General features: G+C 35.9%; 1 protein-coding gene across 16 annotated transcripts in view; it reads left to right on the top strand.

Annotated features, from left to right (window-relative positions):
* RyR (Ryanodine receptor) overlaps positions 1 to 22,581 on the top strand; it is a 41,609-nt gene that overhangs the window by 17,341 nt on the left and 1,687 nt on the right. For 2 of the 16 annotated variants that reach the window (XM_067356721.1, XM_012361802.2), the window contains 39 exons: positions 141 to 349; positions 1,370 to 1,469; positions 3,442 to 3,640; positions 3,756 to 4,132; positions 4,335 to 4,563; positions 4,645 to 4,674; positions 4,819 to 4,957; positions 5,167 to 5,462; positions 5,557 to 6,090; positions 6,213 to 6,445; positions 6,977 to 7,079; positions 7,153 to 7,308; positions 7,542 to 7,657; positions 7,757 to 8,302; positions 8,389 to 9,207; positions 9,419 to 9,573; positions 10,090 to 10,261; positions 10,724 to 11,001; positions 11,132 to 11,352; positions 11,602 to 11,692; positions 11,814 to 12,118; positions 12,244 to 12,547; positions 12,626 to 12,779; positions 12,886 to 13,677; positions 13,752 to 14,770; positions 15,008 to 15,379; positions 15,619 to 15,731; positions 16,267 to 16,360; positions 16,451 to 16,696; positions 17,573 to 17,984; positions 18,056 to 18,460; positions 18,545 to 18,761; positions 18,847 to 19,702; positions 19,774 to 19,973; positions 20,821 to 21,067; positions 21,181 to 21,459; positions 21,674 to 21,960; positions 22,040 to 22,100; positions 22,222 to 22,503. In XM_067356721.1, the coding sequence (XP_067212822.1) occupies positions 141 to 349; positions 1,370 to 1,469; positions 3,442 to 3,640; positions 3,756 to 4,132; positions 4,335 to 4,563; positions 4,645 to 4,674; positions 4,819 to 4,957; positions 5,167 to 5,462; positions 5,557 to 6,090; positions 6,213 to 6,445; positions 6,977 to 7,079; positions 7,153 to 7,308; positions 7,542 to 7,657; positions 7,757 to 8,302; positions 8,389 to 9,207; positions 9,419 to 9,573; positions 10,090 to 10,261; positions 10,724 to 11,001; positions 11,132 to 11,352; positions 11,602 to 11,692; positions 11,814 to 12,118; positions 12,244 to 12,547; positions 12,626 to 12,779; positions 12,886 to 13,677; positions 13,752 to 14,770; positions 15,008 to 15,379; positions 15,619 to 15,731; positions 16,267 to 16,360; positions 16,451 to 16,696; positions 17,573 to 17,984; positions 18,056 to 18,460; positions 18,545 to 18,761; positions 18,847 to 19,702; positions 19,774 to 19,973; positions 20,821 to 21,067; positions 21,181 to 21,459; positions 21,674 to 21,960; positions 22,040 to 22,100; positions 22,222 to 22,503 (11,648 nt within the window). Of the gene's footprint in view, positions 1 to 140; positions 350 to 830; positions 931 to 1,369; positions 1,470 to 3,441; positions 3,641 to 3,755; positions 4,133 to 4,334; positions 4,564 to 4,644; positions 4,675 to 4,818; positions 4,958 to 5,166; positions 5,463 to 5,556; positions 6,091 to 6,212; positions 6,446 to 6,976; positions 7,080 to 7,137; positions 7,309 to 7,541; positions 7,658 to 7,756; positions 8,303 to 8,388; positions 9,208 to 9,418; positions 9,574 to 10,077; positions 10,262 to 10,629; positions 10,651 to 10,723; positions 11,002 to 11,131; positions 11,353 to 11,601; positions 11,693 to 11,813; positions 12,119 to 12,243; positions 12,548 to 12,625; positions 12,780 to 12,885; positions 13,678 to 13,751; positions 14,771 to 15,007; positions 15,380 to 15,618; positions 15,732 to 16,066; positions 16,177 to 16,266; positions 16,361 to 16,450; positions 16,697 to 16,836; positions 16,861 to 17,114; positions 17,136 to 17,572; positions 17,985 to 18,055; positions 18,461 to 18,544; positions 18,762 to 18,846; positions 19,703 to 19,773; positions 19,974 to 20,820; positions 21,068 to 21,180; positions 21,460 to 21,673; positions 21,961 to 22,039; positions 22,101 to 22,221; positions 22,504 to 22,581 lie in introns of all 16 variants that reach the window. The other 14 variants (XM_067356735.1, XM_067356710.1, XM_067356698.1 and 11 more) reach the window with 13 other exon arrangements.

Raw genomic sequence — 22,581 nt, 5'->3', positions numbered from 1 at the left:
TTTTTTTTTTTTATTTGAGCTAAATGTTTGACAGAATTTAGTTGTATTCAAAATTAATTCTAATTTGGCATTTTCTTGTTTAAACATATTTTTTAATCAATTATGCATATTAATAATTATTTATTTTCTGGTATTTATAGCATTGCTTTTGGAGGCCAGCAGATTACGACAATTATCCTTCAGGACTTACAGGGTCGAGAAGCATTACGCGGTCAGCAACGGAAAATGGTATTTCGAGTTCGAAGTTCTCACAGCCGGACCGATGCGAGTTGGTTGGGCGAAAGCCGATTGCATGCCAGGAAGTATGCTGGGCAGCGACGAAAGTACTTGGGCATTCGATGGTTATAATGTGAGTATCGATATCGTTTCTGTAATCTAATAACTAGAATTAGGATGAGATTTGATAAAAATTGCTAAAGTAATTTTTTTAATTATTAAAAACATATTTTGGTATTGTTAAAAAATCAAATCTTCAATTTTAAATTATAAATATTGAATAAACAATATAGAAATTACATATTTTTAATTTGCAACTTTAATTCTAAAATGTCAATGCTGTCTTCTATTATAATCTTTTATTACAACTATATCGTAGAGATATTTTTAGTTTTAGTTTATATTTTTTATTAAATTTGAATTATTATAGCCATAAAAGGTGAGAATGTGCTTAAATTCTATTTTATTCACGAATAAAAATATCAACCAGAACTGCGTGCGATATATATATACGATGGCTCTTGTTTTGATAAACGTAATATTAGTATAAGTACTACGTGGCTCTCGTCCGCAATTTAGAAAATATGAATAATCCATGAAAACATGAATGTCAGGTGACTAAAATACACGCTGGCACTCACGAGTCATTTGGTCACAAATATCAAGTGGGCGACATAATTGGATGTTTCATTGACGTGGCAGACCGAACAATCAGTAAGAGCCTCATTTCCCAAATTAGCCGATCTTAAAGACCCTATATTATACAAATCTTTCTTTTCCTGAGTTTTCTCGTCACTACTATTGTCTTTGTCTCGCTCTATGTTTCATTCATGTTGATTTGGTTTTATATCTTGCATCCTTGTCCCAAAACGAATGAAATCGCTGGTAAAATTTCATTCGGCGAAGTGTGGCTTGACCTTCATCGATGTCGGGGAAAAAATCCGCGAAAATTTCTTGTAATATTTTTTTTAACTTTTGCACTGTGCCGAAATTTGCACAATGTGCGCACAAAGGTATACATCAATAGCGATGGATGACAAATATATACAAGGTATCCCAGACCCACCACAGGCAAAATAGTGTATCTCGTTTGCCGGTCTGTCCCGATCTTCACGAACAGAAATGCTGAATTGGTGAACGTTTTGTTTTAAAGGAGGAAAAAGTATACTCGGGCTCGGCCGAAACGTTCGGCAAACAATGGCAGGTCGGAGACGTTGTCGGTGTTTTCCTGGATCTGATTGACCGAACGATTAGTAAGACGGAATTTTTAAGCGAACGCTTCAGCTGCCATTTCAAGCTATATATAATTTGATCTTTGGAGATAGATTACTGGATACAGATATTGCGACTTTTAACACAATCTCAACCACACACTGGTTTTTTGAGATTCGCGTTGCATAGTTAGTCTACTTTTAATATTAATCGAATTAAACTAATTATACATATGTTATATGAAACGCAAACATGTACACACTATAAGAATGAAACAAAAATTGTCGATGCATAAAATTTAAATAATGTTTAATGCAGAATGCGATCGTGACTTTAGGATCATTCGTTGTCTAACTGGACGTTTGGCAAAATTTTCGCGCTACATATTTCGAGGAAAAGCATCATTGCGTTTAAACTTTCAAGGACAAAACTCCAATGCAATGGTTGTTTGAACAAAAGGAGTGATCATACATATTTTGCGTGAAAAATATTTCATCTCGTCACATTGTCATCTTAACAAGTTGGAATTAATCACAAAAACCAGAAACAGTCCTGGTTTGTTTTTTTATCATCATTAATAATTCCATTTCTCGATCGCGATAAAAATCATGTCTGTCTAATGTCTTCATTATCTCTGGTATCCAGTACTCTATTCAGTATTTATACTGTCAGCGACAACAGTGCTTTCATAATTCATATCTACTAATTACTAACACTAGGGTGACCCCAAATATAATATTATATCGATCATATCATGTGTGTTCTGAAACAGAAATTCTCAAGAACAATATCGATCTTCTATTAACAATCTTTGTATGAGCACAAACGCAAAGAAACTTTGGAAAGTATTATATATACATCACAGCGTATATTCAATTTACAAATCACTATTAACTACACAACTTATTGCAAATTAAATTGTATCAAAATCGAAGAAAAAGTATAGAGGAAAACCTTCCAGATAAAATCGATATATATATATATATATATTTTCTCGTTTTATAATTTTTGTTTTTTTATCTCGGCTGTATATCTATATTTTGTTTTTATTTTTTTTTATCGTAAGATTTATTATTTTATTGTATCGTCCATGTGTGATAATATTACACATATATTTGGTTTTCATTACACCTCCTTCAAATAATATTGCTTGCATGCATAGTCTGTCTGAATTTGTATTAATGGGTCGAATAAATGAAAATAAATATCTATTTGCTTTAACTTTGAGTAAAAAGCTTATTTCGGACGATTTATAATTTGAGATAAAATTCTATTTATAATTTCATATAATTTGTGTAATATAAAAACATTTAAAAAATCTAAATACAGTTATATTTAAAATATATCAGTGTATGTATTTTATATATGAATATTCTAAACATTTAAATGTTTTTTATTGCGTTACATTATAAATAGAATTCTATTTCAAATTCTCGCAAATTATAGATTATTTAAAACGAGTTTCCAATTATAAATAAATTTTTATTTTAAATTTTGTCATCAATTATAGATCGTCTAAAATGAGCTTAATTGAATATTTTAATATTTCTATTCATATTTTTCATGAAGCATATTAAAGACTTTATTTAAAGAAGTCTTTGTTTAATTTGATTCACACGACCCATTATTTGAACTATCTGCTTTGCCGTAATTGTATGCATCGTATTTTGAATATTTTTAACTAACTGTTAAGAATTTTATTATATTTGTACGGATATTGCTTATACGACGGAATCATAAATTTTTTAAAAATATTTTATTATATATCATGTAACATTCGCGAATTGTAATGATTATATATCACCTAGTTGTTCGATATTGGATTTTTGTTTTGTTTGCAAAACGAATGTTTGGCAGTTTAGTAAATTTTCGAACGAATAGAATCATTTGTTAGTTATGTGTTTTGTATTCTACAATTTTCTACTACATTATGTTTTGTTTGTCCATCATTCGTCTCGACTATTGCAATGTTTCATGCAAGTGGATTGCGGTACAAATTTGCAAATTATGCAGGTTTCTCCTTGAATGGAGAATTACTGATGGATGCACTCGGCGGCGAAACTTCTTTCGCCGACGTGCAAGGTGAATCTTTCGTACCCGCATTCACTCTCGGAGTCGGCCAAAAGGCAAAATTAACGTTCGGCCAGGATGTGAACACTCTGAAGTTTTTCACCACCTGTGGTTTGCAAGAAGGCTACGAACCATTCTGCGTGTGAGTAATTTTAGTGAAAGTTAATTAAAAAATTTTTAATTAAAATGTCTCGAATACGGCATGTGATAGAAAGTCAATAATTTGTTAAAAATTTCCATTTATTTTTGTACTACAGGAATATGAATCGTTTAGTCACTTACTGGTACACAAAAGATCAACCGATTTTCGAGAATACCGATGATATGGCTGATACGCGAATCGACGTGGCTAGAATACCAGCAGGTTCTGACACGCCACCGTGTCTGAAAATCTCTCACAACACATTCGAGACTATGGAGAAAGCTAATTGGGAATTTCTGAGATTGTCGCTACCCGTGATTTGTCAGTCTAGTTTCGTAACGGAGAATGAAAAACTGCGAAGGTGGCAGGAAATCAAAATGCGACAGAACAGACTTCTGGCCGAACAGGTTGAGCAAGCTGCACAGCAAGCTGCACCGTCAGCTCACTTGGAACAAATCATGAAATCCGGTTTCAGTATGAGTGATATTAAAGGTAATAATTCAAAAAATGTCAGTTTAATGTATATATTTTTATCATGTTTTGTGATATAAATCGAGAACGCGGATTACGATTTTTGGATAAAATTATTTAATTTGATATTACAATGTTTTTAATTCAATAATATTATATTTTAACATTATAAAAATATAGTATTACTAATGTCAATAATAAATTTAATTATGGTCTTGAACAGGATTGCAAAGAAATTATTCAGAAGATGCAGTTGAGGCAGACGAGATGTTAAAAGAGTCACCGCTTCCTATGCAAAGAGGCAAACCTACTAGGCCACCCAGGAAAGGTTCACTTTATGGATCGCATTTACAATTAGACAACGCAATCAGTGACGCCGAGATGAATGGCTACGGCGAGATGAACGGTGAAGTAAAGGATGATAAGAAGAAACGCGGTCGTTCGCCTTTCCGGTAAGCACGAATCATTAACGACTATTATCTCTAATAAATATTGTAAAAGACAAATTGATTTCGGTACTTTGACTTTGTCAGCAAGCTTAGCAAAGAGATGGAGGATATGCCGTAAGTTGAGATATTTCTAGCGATACTATCATTATAATATTTACTTTAATAACACTTGATTTATAATCTTTCGTTTAGTGATTATATAAATAATTATTTATTTTACTTAACTAGTTTATTAATTGATTTTTATTGCATGCGCAGGTTCTTCTCGCGTAAGGCGAAGTCACCGGACGCAAAATCGAAAACGCCCGAGCCGCAGGTTCGCTCAGATGTCTCGGATAAAAGTACGAAAACATCGGGAAGCAAAAGTGCCAAACCTCCTCAAGTTCGTGTTTCAACGGTAAGTGTATATTGCATTATTATGTATTATAGTTTGAATAAAAACTATTTTCTTTGAAAATGTTGTTTAGTTTGATGTGTTTAATTAAAAAATATTTTGTGTACGTAACACAATCAGTACAAAAGTCTTTAAAAATATAATTTTATGAAAACAAGAACATTTTAATTTAAATGTTTTCTGAAGTTTTTCAAAAATCTGTCTTTGTGCAGACGGACTTGAAAGTCGTGCCGCCCCAAATCCCGGAGCGTAATGTTCCCAAGTCGATGTCCGTTTTAAGCGGAAGTGGCGTCGAAGCGATCGGTAATGAAATCTTTGACGCTGATTGTATGAAGTTAATGAACGAGTACTTCTACGGAGTTAGAGTATTTCCTGGTCAAGATCCGACTCATGTTTATGTTGGTTGGGTTACTTCGCAGTATCACTTTCATACAAAGGAATTTAATTTGTCTCGTGTGAGAAAAGTCTCCGTTGCTATCATGGACGAGTACGATCGTCTCGCGGAACAGTAAGTTTTATATATATATATATATATATATATAACATAAAAGCACAATTGTACAAAGCGCTCGCCTAAAAAACAACACGTTACAACATTGCAGAGTCGACAGACAAAGCTGTTACATGATTCGAGCGGACGAGTTGTATAATGAAGTCACTCAAGACGCGTCGGGCAAGGGCGCGTCTCAGGGCATGTTCGTCGGATGCTTCGTCGATACCGCTACGGGCTTGGTGTCCTTCACTTGCGAAGGAAAGGAAACGAGTCACAAGTTCAAAATGGAACCGGACACAAAGTTGTTCCCGGCGATCTTCGTCGAAGCAACTAGCAAGGAGATCTTGCAAATCGAACTCGGCAGGACTTCGATGACGCTCCCGCTTTCAGCCGCCGTGCTGCAGAATTCGGACCGACATGTGATACCGCAATTTCCGCCCAGATTGAAAGTGCAATGCCTTAAGCCGCATCAATGGGCCAGAGTGCCCAATCAATCTCTTCAAGTGCATGCCCTGAAGCTGTCAGACATTAGAGGTTGGTCTATGCTGTGCGAGGACGCTATTTCGATGCTAGCTCTTCATATTCCCGAGGAAGACAGGTGCATCGATATTCTAGAGCTCATTGAAATGGATAAGCTTCTCAGGTGAGAAGCATTAAAAAAATTTACAGCCAAAAATTGACAAAATCTTTTTCTTCTCTGAATTTCTTATATTCCTTACATATTGTATGTTTTTTATATTTATAAAATAATTTATACTTGCGTAGTTTCCACGCGCACACACTCACGTTGTATGCAGCTTTGTGCTATCAATCGAATTACCGAGCGGCGCACGCTCTGTGCCAACACGTTGATCAGAAACAATTGTTATACGCGATACGAGCTGAATATATGTCCGGGCCCCTGCGACAAGGATTTTACGATTTACTTATTGCTCTGCATCTTGAGTCCCACGCGACAACGATGGAAGTGTGCAAAAACGAATATATAATACCACTTGGTAAGAACTTATTTCTGAAATTGGAAAATTTGTATACTTAAAACATTAGAGTTACAAGTTGAAATTTTCGGAAAATAATTTGGAATATTTTTTAGTTGATAAAAATTACGAATAAAGGATTACCTTTTAATGACCTTAATCTTGACATATGTTGGTCAAGAATAACAAACAAAAGTTTTAATCGGCGGTTATTGTTTATTAAAAAGTTATTAACAAAAGAAGTTTATCGAATAGAACATAATTTTCTGACACCATGTACATTTAATAGAATGTATTCTTAGCAAATTTATTTATTTAAACATGGCAAGTTAAACACGTGGATGGAGGAGGAACTTTTTAATTAACAATGACCGGCTAAAACCTTTTTTTGTTACTCTGAAGGACCTTGATAACATATGTCAAGGTCAAGATCACTGGGAGGATCACTAGTCCTTTATTCTTTATTTTTACCTTAAATCCTTTTTATCTTCCCTATCAAAATATGATAATTTTTATATTTCATTACAATGTAATTATTTGTTTATTACGTAGGTCAAGAATTGAAGGACTTGTACGAAAATTTTGAGATGAGACACAGTCTCAGATATTTGGAAACCGAATCTATCCAACCACAGATGAAGATGACAGAAATAAGGTAAGTAAAACTTTTTCCCATGTAGATGTGAGACCCCTACTAATCGGCCGCCATCAAGGGATATTCCTTCTAGTGATCAAGTGATCGAGAATATACGAAGCCTGTATAGCCCGCACTTCCCGCTCGACGTTGTACGGGATTACGTGATGATGGCACTCAACGAAGCTGTCGAAGTGAATCAAGTGCACAATCGGGATCCGATTGGAGGCAGCAATGAAAATCTTTTCCTGTATGTAAGATAATAAATTCCGCTGCTGCTGCAGTTGCCGCATTTAATGCTCTTCATCAATGTTTACCGGAGGAACGATAATCATCGTGTTCATTTCGAATATTTAAACGGAAAAACGAAACGAGCAAATTTGTTTCGCTATTTCTTGAACAGGAATTTTTGACTTTCTGCTTATCGCTTAAGGCGTTTCACTCATTAATCGAATATTTCTTGATACAATTTTGACATTACAGACCTCTTCTAAAGCTGGTAGATAGACTGCTCTTAGTGGGCATGCTGAGAAACGAGGATATAATCAAATTGCTCATCATGGTAAATCCTGAAACTTGGGATCTGACTTTTGATAAAGGTAAATCAATGAAAAAAGTGTTGTTTAAAAAAAATATTTGATCCTAATATTAATAAATAAAGAGCGTATTTTTAATTTGGCGATATTAAAACATTGTAGAAGGAAAGGACGAGCATAAGAAAGGCTTACTGCATATGAAAATGGCTGAGGGAGCTAAGCTGCAAATGTGCTATTTGCTTCATCATTTGAACGACGTTCAATTACGTCATCGTGTCGAGTCGATTGTCGCCTTTGCTTCGGATTTCGTCGGAGAATTGCAGGCGGATCAATTGCGTCGTTACATCGAGATCAAGCAGTCGGACTTACCGTCGGCTGTTGCTGCCAAGAAAACCAGAGAATTCAGATGTCCTCCGCGTGAACAGATGAACGCTATTTTGAGCTTCAAGAATTTTGATCCCGAGGAAGATCCGGACAATGTTCCTTGCGGCGAAGATTTGATTGGAAAAATGAACGAGTTCCACGGCGAGCTAATGTCCTATGTGTCTTTAACGGCTCTTCAGGAAGCAGCCAATGCTGCCAATGAGGAAACTGAAGAAGTTCAAAAGCCTGGCGCTATGAAACGCCTTTTTAATTTCATCAATGCCGTCAAGGAACTCGAAGAGGAACCCAAACCCGAACCCGAACCCGTGAAAAAGACTCCCGAAGGTAAGCTTTAAACTTTTTGTCTTGAATCTTGCAATTAATGTATATGTATAGTAAACAATTAAATTTATTTGACATTTTTCTTACAGAGGTCTTCCGCAAGGTGTTGATATCGACTATTGTAAGTTGGGCCGAGGAATCGCAGATCGAAACGCCGAAACTCGTGCGAGAAATGTTCAGCTTGTTAGTCAGACAATATGACACTGTGGGCGAGTTGATTAGAGCTCTGGAGAAGACTTATGTCGTCAATAACAAAACCAAAGATGATGTCGCACTAATGTGGATCGGCTTAAGCCAAATTCGCGCCTTGTTGCCAGTACAGATGTCACAGGAGGAAGAGGAATTGGTCCGCGAAAGACTGTGGAAATTGGTGAACAATCATACCTTCTTCCAACATCCCGATCTCATTAGAGTGCTGAGAATCCACGAGAATGTAATGGCTATTATGATTAACACTTTGGGAAGACGTTCTCAGGCGCAATCTGACGCTCAAACTCAGGCTCAAGCGACCGAAGGGGAACCAGCGTCGAAAGAGAAAGATACGTCTCACGAGATGGTTGTAGCCTGCTGCAGATTTCTCTGTTACTTCTGTCGTACATCCAGACAAAATCAGAAGGCCATGTTCGATCACTTTGACTTTCTTTTGGAGAATAGCAATATCCTGCTGGCCAGGCCTTCGCTGCGAGGCTCGACGCCTTTAGACGTGGCGTACTCGTCGTTGATGGAGAATACCGAATTGGCTCTGGCCTTGAGAGAACATTATCTGGAGAAGATCGCTGTTTATTTGTCGCGATGCGGTCTGCAGTCTAATTCAGAATTAGTAGAAAAAGGCTATCCTGATTTGGGTTGGGATCCTGTCGAGGGCGAACGTTATCTCGATTTCCTGAGATTCTGCGTATGGGTCAATGGTAAATTTCGCCATCTTTATTTATTTTATTTATTTCATTTATTTCATTTATTTCATTTATTTCATTTATTTCATTTATTTCATTTATTTCATTTATTTCATTTATTTCATTTATTTCATTTATTTCATTTATTTCATTTATTTCATTTATTTTATTTATTTTATTTATTTCATTTTTGCAAACATTTTAATCTGTGATTTCTTTCTTTCAGGTGAAAGTGTAGAAGAAAATGCTAATTTGGTTATTCGTTTGCTAATCAGAAGACCAGAATGTTTAGGTCCTGCTCTTCGTGGTGAGGGCGAAGGTCTATTGAGAGCTATAATAGAAGCTAATAAGATGTCCGAGCGTATTGCCGATAGACGAAAAGTAAGTTCTGCTGACATTACAATTTATTCAATTGATCGCAAAACGCAGAATTATAATCGGATTATTTTGTAAGTAAGAAACAGTTCTTTTGATTGCTGTTTATATAGTGTATTTTGCACATTCCCAAAGATTTGTGAATATAGATTCTTAGATGTTTTTAAATAATTAACTCCCCAATTTTGATTTAATTAAATCGATTACACTGATTTAGTCCGATTAATTTAGTTCCAAAATTTATTTGGCCCCTTTGCTGTTTTATCCTCAAAATTCGTGTGATTTGATTGACTTTATTGTATTTTAATGTGCTTTATAATGAGACACAAGATTAATTTGATCTCCAAGATTAATTAGATCCCCAAAATTGATTACCCACATGCAATAGAACTTTTGAAGACAAATTAAGTCTATTAAATGTGGCATAAGATATGACTATGCCACAATTAAAAATTAAATTCCCCATATTACGCATGTACCTGATCCGTCATTAATACGGTATCAACTTAGTACCTCACACAGGTACATGACGAGGCAGAAGGCACAGCTATGGTATTGCAATTCGAACATCCACTTCCGGAATCAGATGACGATGAGGACTACATAGATACGGGCGCGGCTATGTTGAATTTCTATTGCACCCTCGTCGATCTATTAGGTCGCTGTGCTCCGGATTCTTCCGTTATAGAACAAGGTAAAATAGTACAAATTTTTATTACAATACAAAATTTACAATAACAGTTATGCTCGTTGCATTTTAAATTCATGAAATAATATTTGATAATAAATGTAATACATTTTCTTTCAATCTGAAATGGTATGTGTATGCATGTGCTGGATGGTGAAATAATATATCAAAGAACATAATAAATATTTTATTTCATAATTATAAATAAATTTTTCCCTCAACATTTATATTTTTAAATAAAGTCATATCTTGCACTTTCATCGCACGTGTATTCTTCATAATATATAATCGTCTAAAGTTTCATTACATGCAAAGTGCAATGAATTATAGAATCGTATAATAATAGTGTTTATTTTTTTCTTAATGACCAACAGAGGCTTCTACAAAATCCGTTGGTAATATACGATTTGCTTTGATAAAATTAATATCCAACAATCTCGTTTGTCTAAAGCTACATAATTATTTCAGGAAAAAACGAATCTCTTCGAGCTCGGGCAATCTTGAGATCACTAGTGCCTCTGGATGATCTTCAGGGTGTTTTATCTCTGCGATTTACCTTGCTCAATCCCGCCGCCGGCGAAGAACGACCGAAAAGCGACACGCCGTCCGGCTTAATACCAGGACACAAGCAAAGCATTGTGCTGTTTCTCGAACGTGTTTACGGTATCGAAACGCAGGAATTGTTCTACAAGATATTGGAGGAAGCTTTCCTACCAGATCTCCGCGCCGCTACCATGCTCGATAGAGTAAGGATTATTTTAAAATGATAAGAAAGTGACGAGGAATTTTTATTTGAAAATAATATTGGACAAACTAATATTCAGTTTGTTTTATACATTCCTTTTTTTTAATACATTCCAATTTAATTTGGCGCAGAACGACGGTTACGAATCTGACATGGCACTCGCCATGAACCGCTACATTGGAAATAGCATTCTGCCGTTACTGATCAAGCATTCCAAATTTTACAACGAAGCGGATAACTATGCAAGTTTACTCGATGCTACGTTGCATACAGTCTACCGATTAAGTAAGAACCGGATGCTGACGAAAGGCCAACGCGAAGCTGTCTCGGACTTCCTTGTCGCATTGACCAGGTAAACGAAGAATTTCTACAACGTTATCAAAGTTTATGGAACCAATATTTTTGCTGATCTTCAAGAAAAAGTCACATGTTAAACGTTTTATAAATTCCACAGCTATTATTAAAATAAATAGCTGACACTTATTTAGATTAAGAATAGTTGTTTTCTTAATTATTCAATTTTATATAACATTATCGTAATATATATTTTCCATCCACTCGTAAATTTTATTTTAAGAATTAATTTTAATCTTTCTTGCAGCCAAATGCAACCGAGCATGTTGCTGAAGTTACTGCGAAAATTAACTGTTGACGTGTCCCAATTGTCGGAATACACCACCGTTGCTCTCAGAGTACGTCGATTATTCAATTTATGAATTATTTTCTCATTCTTTTATTTTGTTAAAAATTAATATTTGCTATACAAGTTTGTCAATATGAATTATTAACATTATAATTTTCTTTATCGTGTAGTTGTTGACGCTGCATTACGATCGTTGCGCAAAATATTATGGCTCTACTGGCGGACAAGGTTCAAGCGACGAAGAGAAACGTCTCACAATGGTCCTCTTCAGCAATATATTCGATTCCTTGTCTAAGATGGATTATGATCCAGAATTATTCGGAAAAGCGCTGCCTTGCTTAACCGCTATTGGTTGCGCCTTACCGCCAGATTATTCTTTATCGAAAAATTATGACGACGAGTGGTACGGCAGCAAATCGGCCTCAGCGCAATCACCCGACGGACCTTACAATCCGCAACCAATCAACACATCCAGGTTATTAATTATTGATTTTTAGTTACAAAATTTCAATAATTATACCAGTTATATGAAAAAAAATTAACAATACCAAAATCTGAGAGAACTATACTTTAGATATTTAATATTTTGTAATTTTTCAGCGTGGTGTTGAATAATGATCTTAATCAAATAGTACAAAAGTTCTCTGAGCATTATCACGACGCTTGGGCCAGTCGCAAGTTAGAAAATGGTTGGACGTACGGCGATCAGTGGTCGGACGTGAATAAAACTCACCCGAGATTGAAACCGTACAACATGTTGAGTGATTATGAACGAGAACGATACAAGGAGCCTGTTAGAGAAAGCTTGAAAGCTCTCTTAGCGATTGGCTGGAGTGTGGAACATGCAGAGGTCGATGTGCCTTCGACGAATCGCAGCTCAATGAGAAGGTCTTCCAAAAGTCAAGTAAGAAATTACACATAAAATTCATTATGTGTTTGTTCGTAAAACAAATCATACATTTGAATATTTTCAAATAAATAGGGCGATTCTGCAAGTCCATTTAATTACAATCCTCATCCGGTGGACATGACTAATCTAACACTGAGCAGGGAAATGCAGAACATGGCCGAACGTTTAGCGGATAACGCTCACGATATTTGGGCGAAGAAGAAGAAAGAAGAACTCATGACTTGCGGTTAGCTCAAATATTTATTTTCTATTTTTCAATTTTTTATTAAAATTAAAATTTTGCCAATCAAATGTAAATTAATGTATTGCCTGAAAATATTTCGTGATTACAGGAGGTGGTATTCATCCTCAGCTGGTACCTTACGATCTGTTGACCGACAAGGAGAAACGGAAGGATCGTGAGCGATCGCAGGAATTTCTCAAGTACCTACAGTATCAAGGCTATAAGCTTCACAAACCTAATCGCGGCGGTGAAACCGAAGTGGCTGGCGCCGCTGCTGCGGTGGAGCTGAGATTCGCTTACTCATTGTTGGAGAAGCTGATAGCTTATTTGGACAAAGCAACGATTAACATGAAGCTACTAAGACCTTCCGATACGTTCAGCCGAAGAAACAGTTTCAAGACTTCCACAAGGGACATCAAATTCTTCAGTAAAGTGGTTTTGCCACTGATGGAAAAGTACTTCAGCACGCATAGAAATTATTTTATCGCTGTTGCCACTGCCACGAACAACGTCGGCGCAGCGTCCTTGAAGGAGAAGGAGATGGTGGCCGCTCTCTTCTGTAAACTGGCGAGTTTGTTGCGATCGCGACTTGCCGCCTTTGGCGCGGATGTGAGAATAACGGTGCGTTGTCTGCAAGTGCTCGTGAAAGGCATAGACGCCAAGAGTCTCGTAAAGAACTGTCCGGAATTCATCAGAACGTCCATGTTGACCTTTTTCAACAACACTGCTGATGATCTGGGCCATACAATCTTGAATCTTCAAGAGGGAAAGTACAGCCATCTCAGAGGCACCCATTTGAAAACGTCCACGTCATTATCGTACATCAACAGCGTAATTCTGCCAGTGCTCACTGCGATGTTTGATCATCTTGCTGCATGTGAATATGGCAGCGACTTGTTACGTAAGTACTTAAATCATTAAATTCGATACAATTTCAATTTGATCAATTGTTATTTAATATCCTCTTTGCCGCAGTTGACGAAATTCAAGTAGCATCGTACAAAATGTTGGCGTCTCTGTACACTCTCGGCACGGACGCTAGTCTGACGCATGACAGAAAGTATCTAAAGACTGAGATCGAGCGACACAAACCTAATCTGGGCTCCTGTCTGGGTGCCTTTTCAAGCTGCTTCCCGGTGGCCTTCTTTGAACCGCACTTGAATAAGCACAATCAGTTCTCTCTTCTAAATCGAATCGCGGATCATTCTCTCGAAGCGCAAGACATTATGACAAAGATGGAATCGAGCATGCCGACTTTGGAGACTATTCTCAGTGAAGTTGATCAATTCGTTGAGTCCGAGAAAACCTACAATGACGCTCCCCACATCGTCGACGTGATTCTTCCTCTGCTCTGTTCGTACTTGCCATTCTGGTGGGCTCAAGGACCCGACAATGTGAATCCTACTGAGGGCACTTATGTTAGCATGGTCACTAGCGATCACATGAATCAGTTGCTGAAAAACGTGCTGAAGCTGATTAAGAAAAACATTGGCAACGAGAACGCGCCGTGGATGACGCGCATTGCCGCCTACACGCAGCAAATCATCATCAATTCGTCCGAGGAATTGCTGAAGGACCCGTTTCTACCTCTCGCCGAACGCGTCAGAAAGCGAACGGACAACATGTTCCACAAAGAGGAGTCCCTCCGTGGCTTCATCAAATCGTCGGCCGACGATACCTCACAAATTGAAGCACAAATACAAGAAGATTGGCAATTGTTGGTCCGCGATATTTATTCATTCTATCCTCTGTTGATAAAATATGTTGATCTTCAGAGAAATCATTGGCTGAGAAACAACATTGCCGAAGCTGAGGATCTGTATAATAATGTAGCGGCGATATTTAACATCTGGTCCAAGTCGCAATACTTTCTGCGCGAAGAACAGAACTTTATATCCGCAAATGAAATCGACAATATGGTGCTCATCATGCCTACTGCAACTAGAAGATCTACTACAGTATCTGACGGCAGTGCGCCTTCTGGAGGAGGCAAAGTTTGTATAAATTATTTAATAATAATTTAATTTTATTCATTAACTTTTTGAATTTGAATGACATAGATACGTTTTGAAACTTTCTGTTAAATAACTATAAAAAATATAGAAAAATGTTTTAAACCAAAATTTTATAGCATTTAAAAGAAAAATAAAACATATATATATAAAAAAATTAATATAAATTTATCTCGTAAGCCAGAAAACTAAACAATTAAATATTTCTTCGGCTTTCAGAAAAAGAAAAAGCATCGTGACAAGAAGAGAGATAAGGATAAGGAGGTGCAAGCTTCATTAATGGTCGCTTGCTTGAAGCGATTACTACCCGTCGGTTTGAATCTATTCGCTGGTCGCGAACAAGAATTAGTACAGCATTGCAAAGACAGGTTCTTGAAGAAGATGCCGGAATATGAGATCTCGGAATTCGCCAAGACTCAGTTGACATTGCCGGATAAGATTGATCCTGCCGATGAAATGTCTTGGCAGCATTATTTATATTCCAAACTTGGTCAAAAGAAAGACGCGATAGAGCCTGTCAAAGCTCAACAATTGGAAGATGTTGTTGCTAGAATCACCGATATGGCCAAAGTCTTGTACGGTTTACACATGGTTAGCACAGAATTATTTAATATTGTTATATAGAAATTTTCAAAATTTTCTAAATATTTTAATTATTCAAAAGAATTTTCGGACTGTGCGGTTTTTTTATTTGCTAAATATTCATGTTTTTGTAATCATTGGAAAGCTAAAAGCGCTGTTGTTTTCTAGGAATCATCATTTTTCTTTTTTTTTTTTAGTAATTACAAGCATTCATCGTATTCATTTCTTGTCTTTATGTTCTCGAGTAGATAGATCATCCACAACAGCAAGGCAAGACTCAATACCGATCCGTGGTGTCGTTCCAACGTAAACGAGCGGTAATCGCTTGTTTCCGCCAAACTTCCCTACATTCCTTGCCCAGGTATCCTTCTTACTATTTGGTTATATTTTTGCTTCGGTTGATTGCTAATATTTAGTTGCAGTTTGATATTATTGCATCATTAAATATTTTGTTAACATCATTTAGAATCATCTTTATTTTAAGTTTTATTAAATATTGTTAATGCGTTTCGTGTAATTGATTTCTATTGAATTAATTAGCTATTTTACTGTTCGTCGATCAAGAAAAGAAATTATCAGGCAGTAAAAATTAGTTAGTTTCGAGTATTTAATACTATTTGCAATGATTAACAGAAATAACTAGGATAGAATTAATTATCTAATGAGTGTACTTGCTGTTTGTGTGAACGCTAACAGGCAACAAAGCCACCACCATCGCGAGATGGATGGAAACGCGTGTTGTGCGCTGCCAGAAAAAGGGCAGCGATTGCATGTTTGCGTAGTGAGCCTCTGTATAAGTTGAGAAGGTACGCGATTAACGTAAATTAATTTCTACTATATTCAAGATAATTTTTTTAACTATTTGAATACAAATTTGTATAAATCTTTTCTTTTAGGCATCGAGCAATAAATATTTTTGCGCGAACATATTATGAGTTATGGCTGCAAGATGAAAATGTGGGACAAGAAGTTATGATTGAGGATCTCACGGTAATTCTTATTCCCATTGTTATTAATTTATTCAATAAAACATATAATAGAGATATAAAATTTAAATAATAACTTTATGTACTTTTTTAGCAATCATTCGAAGATGCTGAATTGAAGAAAATGGATAAAGACGAAGATGAAAGCAAGCCTGATCCGCTGACACAGTTGGTTACGACTTTCTGTCGTGGTGCCATGACCGAACGGTCGGGTGCTCTTCAAGAAGATCCGCTTTATATGAGTTATGCTCAGATTATTTCCAAATCTTGTGGAGAGGAAGAAGAAGAAGGTGAAGAAGAAGGCGGAGGTGGTGAGGAGGAAGGTGGAGCTTCGATTCATGTAAGTGTCTTTGATCAATAGTTTTCATTTGTACAGAGATAATAACTCTAGTGAGAAAATTGAATCCTTTGATAAAATCCTTCGATAAATAAAATTTTTCTAATAAATTAACAACTACCCTATCTTTTCTAATTTACTAGAAGCCGGCGCACAAGCTACTTATGGTAAGAATAAGTAGTTAGTGCGAAAATCCATCCGCTTAATGTATGCTCGCAATCCAAAATTTTAATTATATATGTTCTTCACATTTTTTGACACCTAAATTTAAGTTATTTATTATTTATTAGAGTCAAAAAAACGATGTAAAATACCATTTATAAGCAAGCAAACATTGTAGACTGTTCCGATCGTTTTTCCTTTCATTGATCTTTTACTAACATTATAATTAAATTGTATTTTCTCTGTTTTAACTTTTAAGAGGACTATGCATAAACTAATGGTGAGATATTGTGTTATATTTATATATTTGTATGTTTTTTATATTTATATATGTGTATTACATTTATATATTTGTAATATAAAATAAAATTGTAAATATGCATTCGTAATGTAAAATAAAATCTATATTATAAATTTACTTTTAATGAATTAAGTTTTGGAAATGCTTTTAAAAAAATGTTCTTTTTATTTATGTTAATATGTCAATGTTTTTTATACATATTTGAATCGATAGATACTTTTTAAAATAAAATTTTAGACGTGCCTTATATTATATATTATACTTGACATATCTTTTCAATCATCGTCAGATTACTTTGATGCAGTTAAATTATATTATATGTTTTGTGTGTGTTTATATATTTTCTATATGTAAGAGTAAAATTTATATATGCATTTTCTTCTTTTATATTATCTTTATTATGTTTATAATTATAGGAGCAAGAAATGGAAAAGCAGAAGCTTTTGTTCCACCAAGCTCGTCTTGCAAATCGCGGCGTCGCAGAGATGGTTCTTCTGCATATATCGGCATGCAAGGGTGTACCCAGTGAAATGGTGATGAAGACTCTGGAGCTTGGAATTTCTATTTTACGTGGCGGCAATATTGAAATCCAACGAGGAATGCTAAACCATTTGAAGGAGAAGAAAGATGTCGGTTTCTTCACGTCCATCGCGGGTTTAATGAATTCTTGCAGCGTGTTGGACTTGGACGCTTTCGAGAGAAACACGAAGGCCGAGGGTCTTGGCGTTGGTTCCGAAGGTGCAGCTGGCGAGAAAAATATGCACGATGCTGAATTCACTTGCGCTTTATTCCGTTTCATCCAACTTACTTGCGAGGGCCACAATCTCGGTAAGTTGACGACGTTATCACTATTGAAAGGTGGATCCAATCGAGTGACATCTATTATTTTATCATACTAGATTGGCAGAACTATCTCAGGACACAGGCTGGTAATACGACGACAGTAAATGTGGTAATTTGTACTGTCGATTATCTGCTGCGACTGCAGGAATCGATTATGGACTTTTATTGGCATTATTCGAGCAAAGAACTCATTGATCCTGCCGGCAAAGCAAACTTTTTCAAAGCCATTGGCGTTGCCAGTCAAGTTTTCAATACACTCACTGAAGTCATTCAAGGTCCATGTGCGCAGAATCAACAAGCTTTAGCGCACTCCAGATTGTGGGACGCGGTCGGAGGTTTCCTCTTCCTGTTCTCGCACATGCAGGACAAATTATCGAAGCATTCTAGTCAGGTGGATCTTCTGAAGGAATTATTGAATTTGCAGAAAGACATGATTACCATGATGCTCTCTATGCTTGAAGGTATGCGTTCTTAAAGTTTTAAATGCTTTAAATTTTTTTCCACGTAAATTGACGGAGATTGATTAACGTTCATACAAATTAAAGGTAATGTTGTAAACGGAACTATCGGAAAACAGATGGTTGACACTTTAGTCGAGTCAGCTAGCAACGTGGAACTGATCTTGAAGTATTTCGACATGTTTTTAAAGCTGAAAGATCTTGTATCAACGCCGAGTTTCTTGGAAATCGATGCTAACAATGATGGTTGGGTGTATCCTAAAGATTTTAAAGAAAAGATGGAGCAGCAAAAGAGTTACACCAAGTATGCTTACAAGATACTTTTTCTCTGAATTGAATTACTTAAAGTTAAAGCAATTCTGGATTTTAATTTACCGAAATGTTTTCAGCGAGGAGATTGAATTTCTGCTGACCTGCTGTGAGATCAATCACGATGGCAAAATCGATTACGTCGCTTTCATGGATCGTTTCCACGAGCCGGCGAAGGAGATCGGTTTCAATTTGGCTGTATTGCTCACCAATCTGTCCGAGCATATGCCTAACGAGCCCAGATTAGCTAAATTCCTCGAAACCGCTGGTTCCGTCCTCAACTACTTCGAGCCTTTCTTGGGCAGAATCGAGATTCTTGGCGGCAACAAGAAGATTGAGCGCGTGTACTTCGAAATCAAAGAGTCGAACATTGAGCAGTGGGAGAAGCCGCAGATCAAAGAATCGAAAAGAACTTACTTCTATAACACAGTGGTCGAGGCCGGCGAAAAGGAGAAGCTTGAGACCTTCATCAATTTCTGCGAGGACGCTATTTTTGAGATGCAACATGCGAGCGCGTTAATGACAGTCGAAGAGAGTGGCGGTATTGGTAAAGCGAGGGAATCTTCATACACATACATGACCGACGATGATGAAGAAAGAAATAAAGATCCGATCAGACGAGGTATACAAGCCTTTAAAGATGGTGTTTACTATTTCTTCTATATGTTCTCGCCGACCAACATCAAGAACAAAATTGCTGAGATGCAGCAAATGACGATCCCTGAGCTCTTTATCGGCTTCTTCAAGATGATCTTTTATGCATTCTATTATTCTGGCTTTGGCGTCGGCTGTGTAATTAAGTACTTTATGAAGCTTTTATTGACACTAATGAGAGGACCACATGTGGATGAACCTGTTGTCGTCAAGGAAGAAGAGGAAAAACCGTTCAGACATTTACCTGCTCTGCCACCAACACCAGATGAGTCAAATTTACAGGTACAATTTTCTCGATAATCTACGCTGTAATAGTACAATATTAAAAAACGTTGTCTTAAAAATTCGTATAGGTGCAAGCCTTCGGAATGGATATAACGAAAGAAGAAGGAGGACAGATAAAGATAGCGCCGCATGAATCGAGCACTTCTACGCCACAGTCTAGTATCGAAGAAACGGGCGAAAGTACACCCGATGAAGGTGCTGGTGAAGAAGGAGCGAGAGCTGAAGGAGGAGACAGTGAGGCACCTGTTACTTTAGCTGATTTGCTCGGGTAAGTTATTAGCGTCGCTACCGGTCGCTTAATTTGTAAAATAAATTTTATAAACATTTTGTTTTATATTTTACACTTTATAAAAAATTTATTTTATTTACTTTTTAATTAAAAATTTTATCCGACTAAAATTTTATTAAATTCGAATAGTTTAACAAATCTAAATAAAAAGATAAATGAACTAATAACTAAATGCAAGTTATACGTGTGTAATAACTGTGTATTAAAAACATTTTTACAAACATTTTGCTGAATTAAGATCATTTTTAGTGTAACTAACGAATCAAAATAAATCCGAATTTAAAGATAACGATTGTAAAATTTTATGTGATAATGAATGAACAACAATTAAAATGCTATCTATTGTGTATAAAAATGTGTAACTTTAAACTCATTACTTATTTAACTCTTTATAGCATGAACTTTGATAGCTGAATATTTAACATTGTTAGTTGACATCGTACATTTTTCTTGCGCTTTTTACTTGACTTTTTAACATCAATTTCCTATTTTTATTTATTGACATTTTTATCAACACTTGATTGCACTAGACAAATTACACGCTTGACAGCTTTGTAGTTTTTGTTCATGAAAACCAGTATCTCAGAGAAGTCCAAGAAGTGAGAGTTGAGAGGAAGAATGCATCACCTGAGTGGTTTTTAGTGTTAACACACCCGATTGCGTTCGTTTTTTTTGCTGATTATGATTTGTTATATTATATATCTTTTAATTAAAAAATAATATATTTTATTATATTGGTACTTTTAATCTCGCATCACATCTTACATTGCATTTAAATAATTTTAATAAATTTTAACAAATACTTTTCAATATAACATTATTACAGCGGAGAACAGGCCCGAGCTCAAGCTGCCGCGACGGCTGAAGCAGCAGCAGCTCAACAAGCGGCCATGGCAGCAGTTGAAGCTGAAGCAAAGCAAGAAACCGTGACCGAACCCTCTACAGGATCAAGTATCGATTTATCCGAGTACAGTCATCGCGTGGTATCCTTCTTAGCCAGGAATTTTTACAATCTGAAATATGTCGCACTGGTTCTCGCTTTTTGCATCAATTTCATGCTACTCTTCTACAAGGTTTGCAAAAGTTTTATACATTTTTTAAATTTGTATTACATAAATAATAAATTAAAGTTTGAGACTTTATAAACTCGTACAAAATAAATATATATATTATGATTTTAAATCAGGTTACGTCTTTGGCTGATGATTCGGATGAGGAAGGAAGTGGAGGAATGGCGGATTTATTGGCGGAAATGTCGGGCGAAGGTGCATCGGGTTTGGCAGGTAGTGGCATGGAAATAGGTAGTGGCAGCGGTGAAAATGGTTCCGAAGAAGAAGACGAAGAGCCTCAGGAATTTGTGGAAGTATCCGAGGATTATTACTACATGGCTCACGTCATGAGGCTATTGGCTGCTCTTCATTCTATTGTTTCGCTCGCTATGTTGGTTGCGTATTATCATCTAAAGGTACTCGTGCGAATAACTGACTATATATATATATATATATATATATATATATACATATATATATATATATATATATATACATATATATATATATATATATATATATAATGATTTAGTTAAAATTATTATTTATATTATTTTAGTTAAACATTTTTTAACGGATTATCTTGATAAATAGGCTTTTAAATTACGAAATATGTGTATTTATTCACAGGTACCATTGGCCATCTTCAAACGAGAGAAAGAGATCGCACGACGAGTAGAATTCGATGGACTGTACATAGCTGAGACGCCAGAAGAGGATGATATTAAAGCGCACTGGGACAAAATGGTGATATCGGCAAAGACATTCCCCGTGAATTACTGGGACAAGTTTGTCAAAAAAAAGGTTCGACAAAAATACAGCGAGACGTACGATTTCGATTATATCAGCAATTTGCTTGGAATGGAAAAGACTTCTTTCAGTCAACAAGAAGAGGAAGGATCTGGCTTGATACATTTGTGAGTAAACGACATCTAATATCTTGCCAGTATCTTATGTATTTTAGAAAAATTTTATATAAAAATAAATTTTTTCCAGCATCATAAATATCGATTGGAGATACCAAATTTGGAAGGCCGGTGTCACCATCACAGATAACGTAAGTGCTTGCAAATTTGCCAAGATTAATTAACGTATAAAATTATTCATATTAAACATTTACATATAATCTATAATATATAATTATACATTTATATATAATCATATCGTTTTATTTTTAGGCATTTCTATATAGTTTATGGTACTTTACATTTTCGATCCTCGGCAACTACAACAATTTCTTCTTCGCCGCTCATTTGCTAGACGTTGCAGTTGGTTTCAAAACTTTAAGAACAATTTTGCAATCGGTAACGCACAACGGCAAGCAACTGGTCTTGACAGTGATGTTACTAACAATCGTGGTTTACATCTACACCGTGATAGCTTTCAACTTCTTTAGAAAATTCTATATACAAGAAGAGGATGATGAAGTGTCGGATAAAAAGTGTCACCACATGCTAACGGTATGCTCTGAATAAAAGATTTTTATACATTGTGTCATCATTTTTACATAATCTCATAAAGCACAAGATAGCCAACGT

Source organism: Linepithema humile, chromosome 1, assembly GCF_040581485.1.
Source record: "Linepithema humile isolate Giens D197 chromosome 1, Lhum_UNIL_v1.0, whole genome shotgun sequence".
Lineage (NCBI taxonomy): Eukaryota > Metazoa > Arthropoda > Insecta > Hymenoptera > Formicidae > Linepithema > Linepithema humile.
This window is presented reverse-complemented; position numbering and strand designations above follow the sequence as displayed.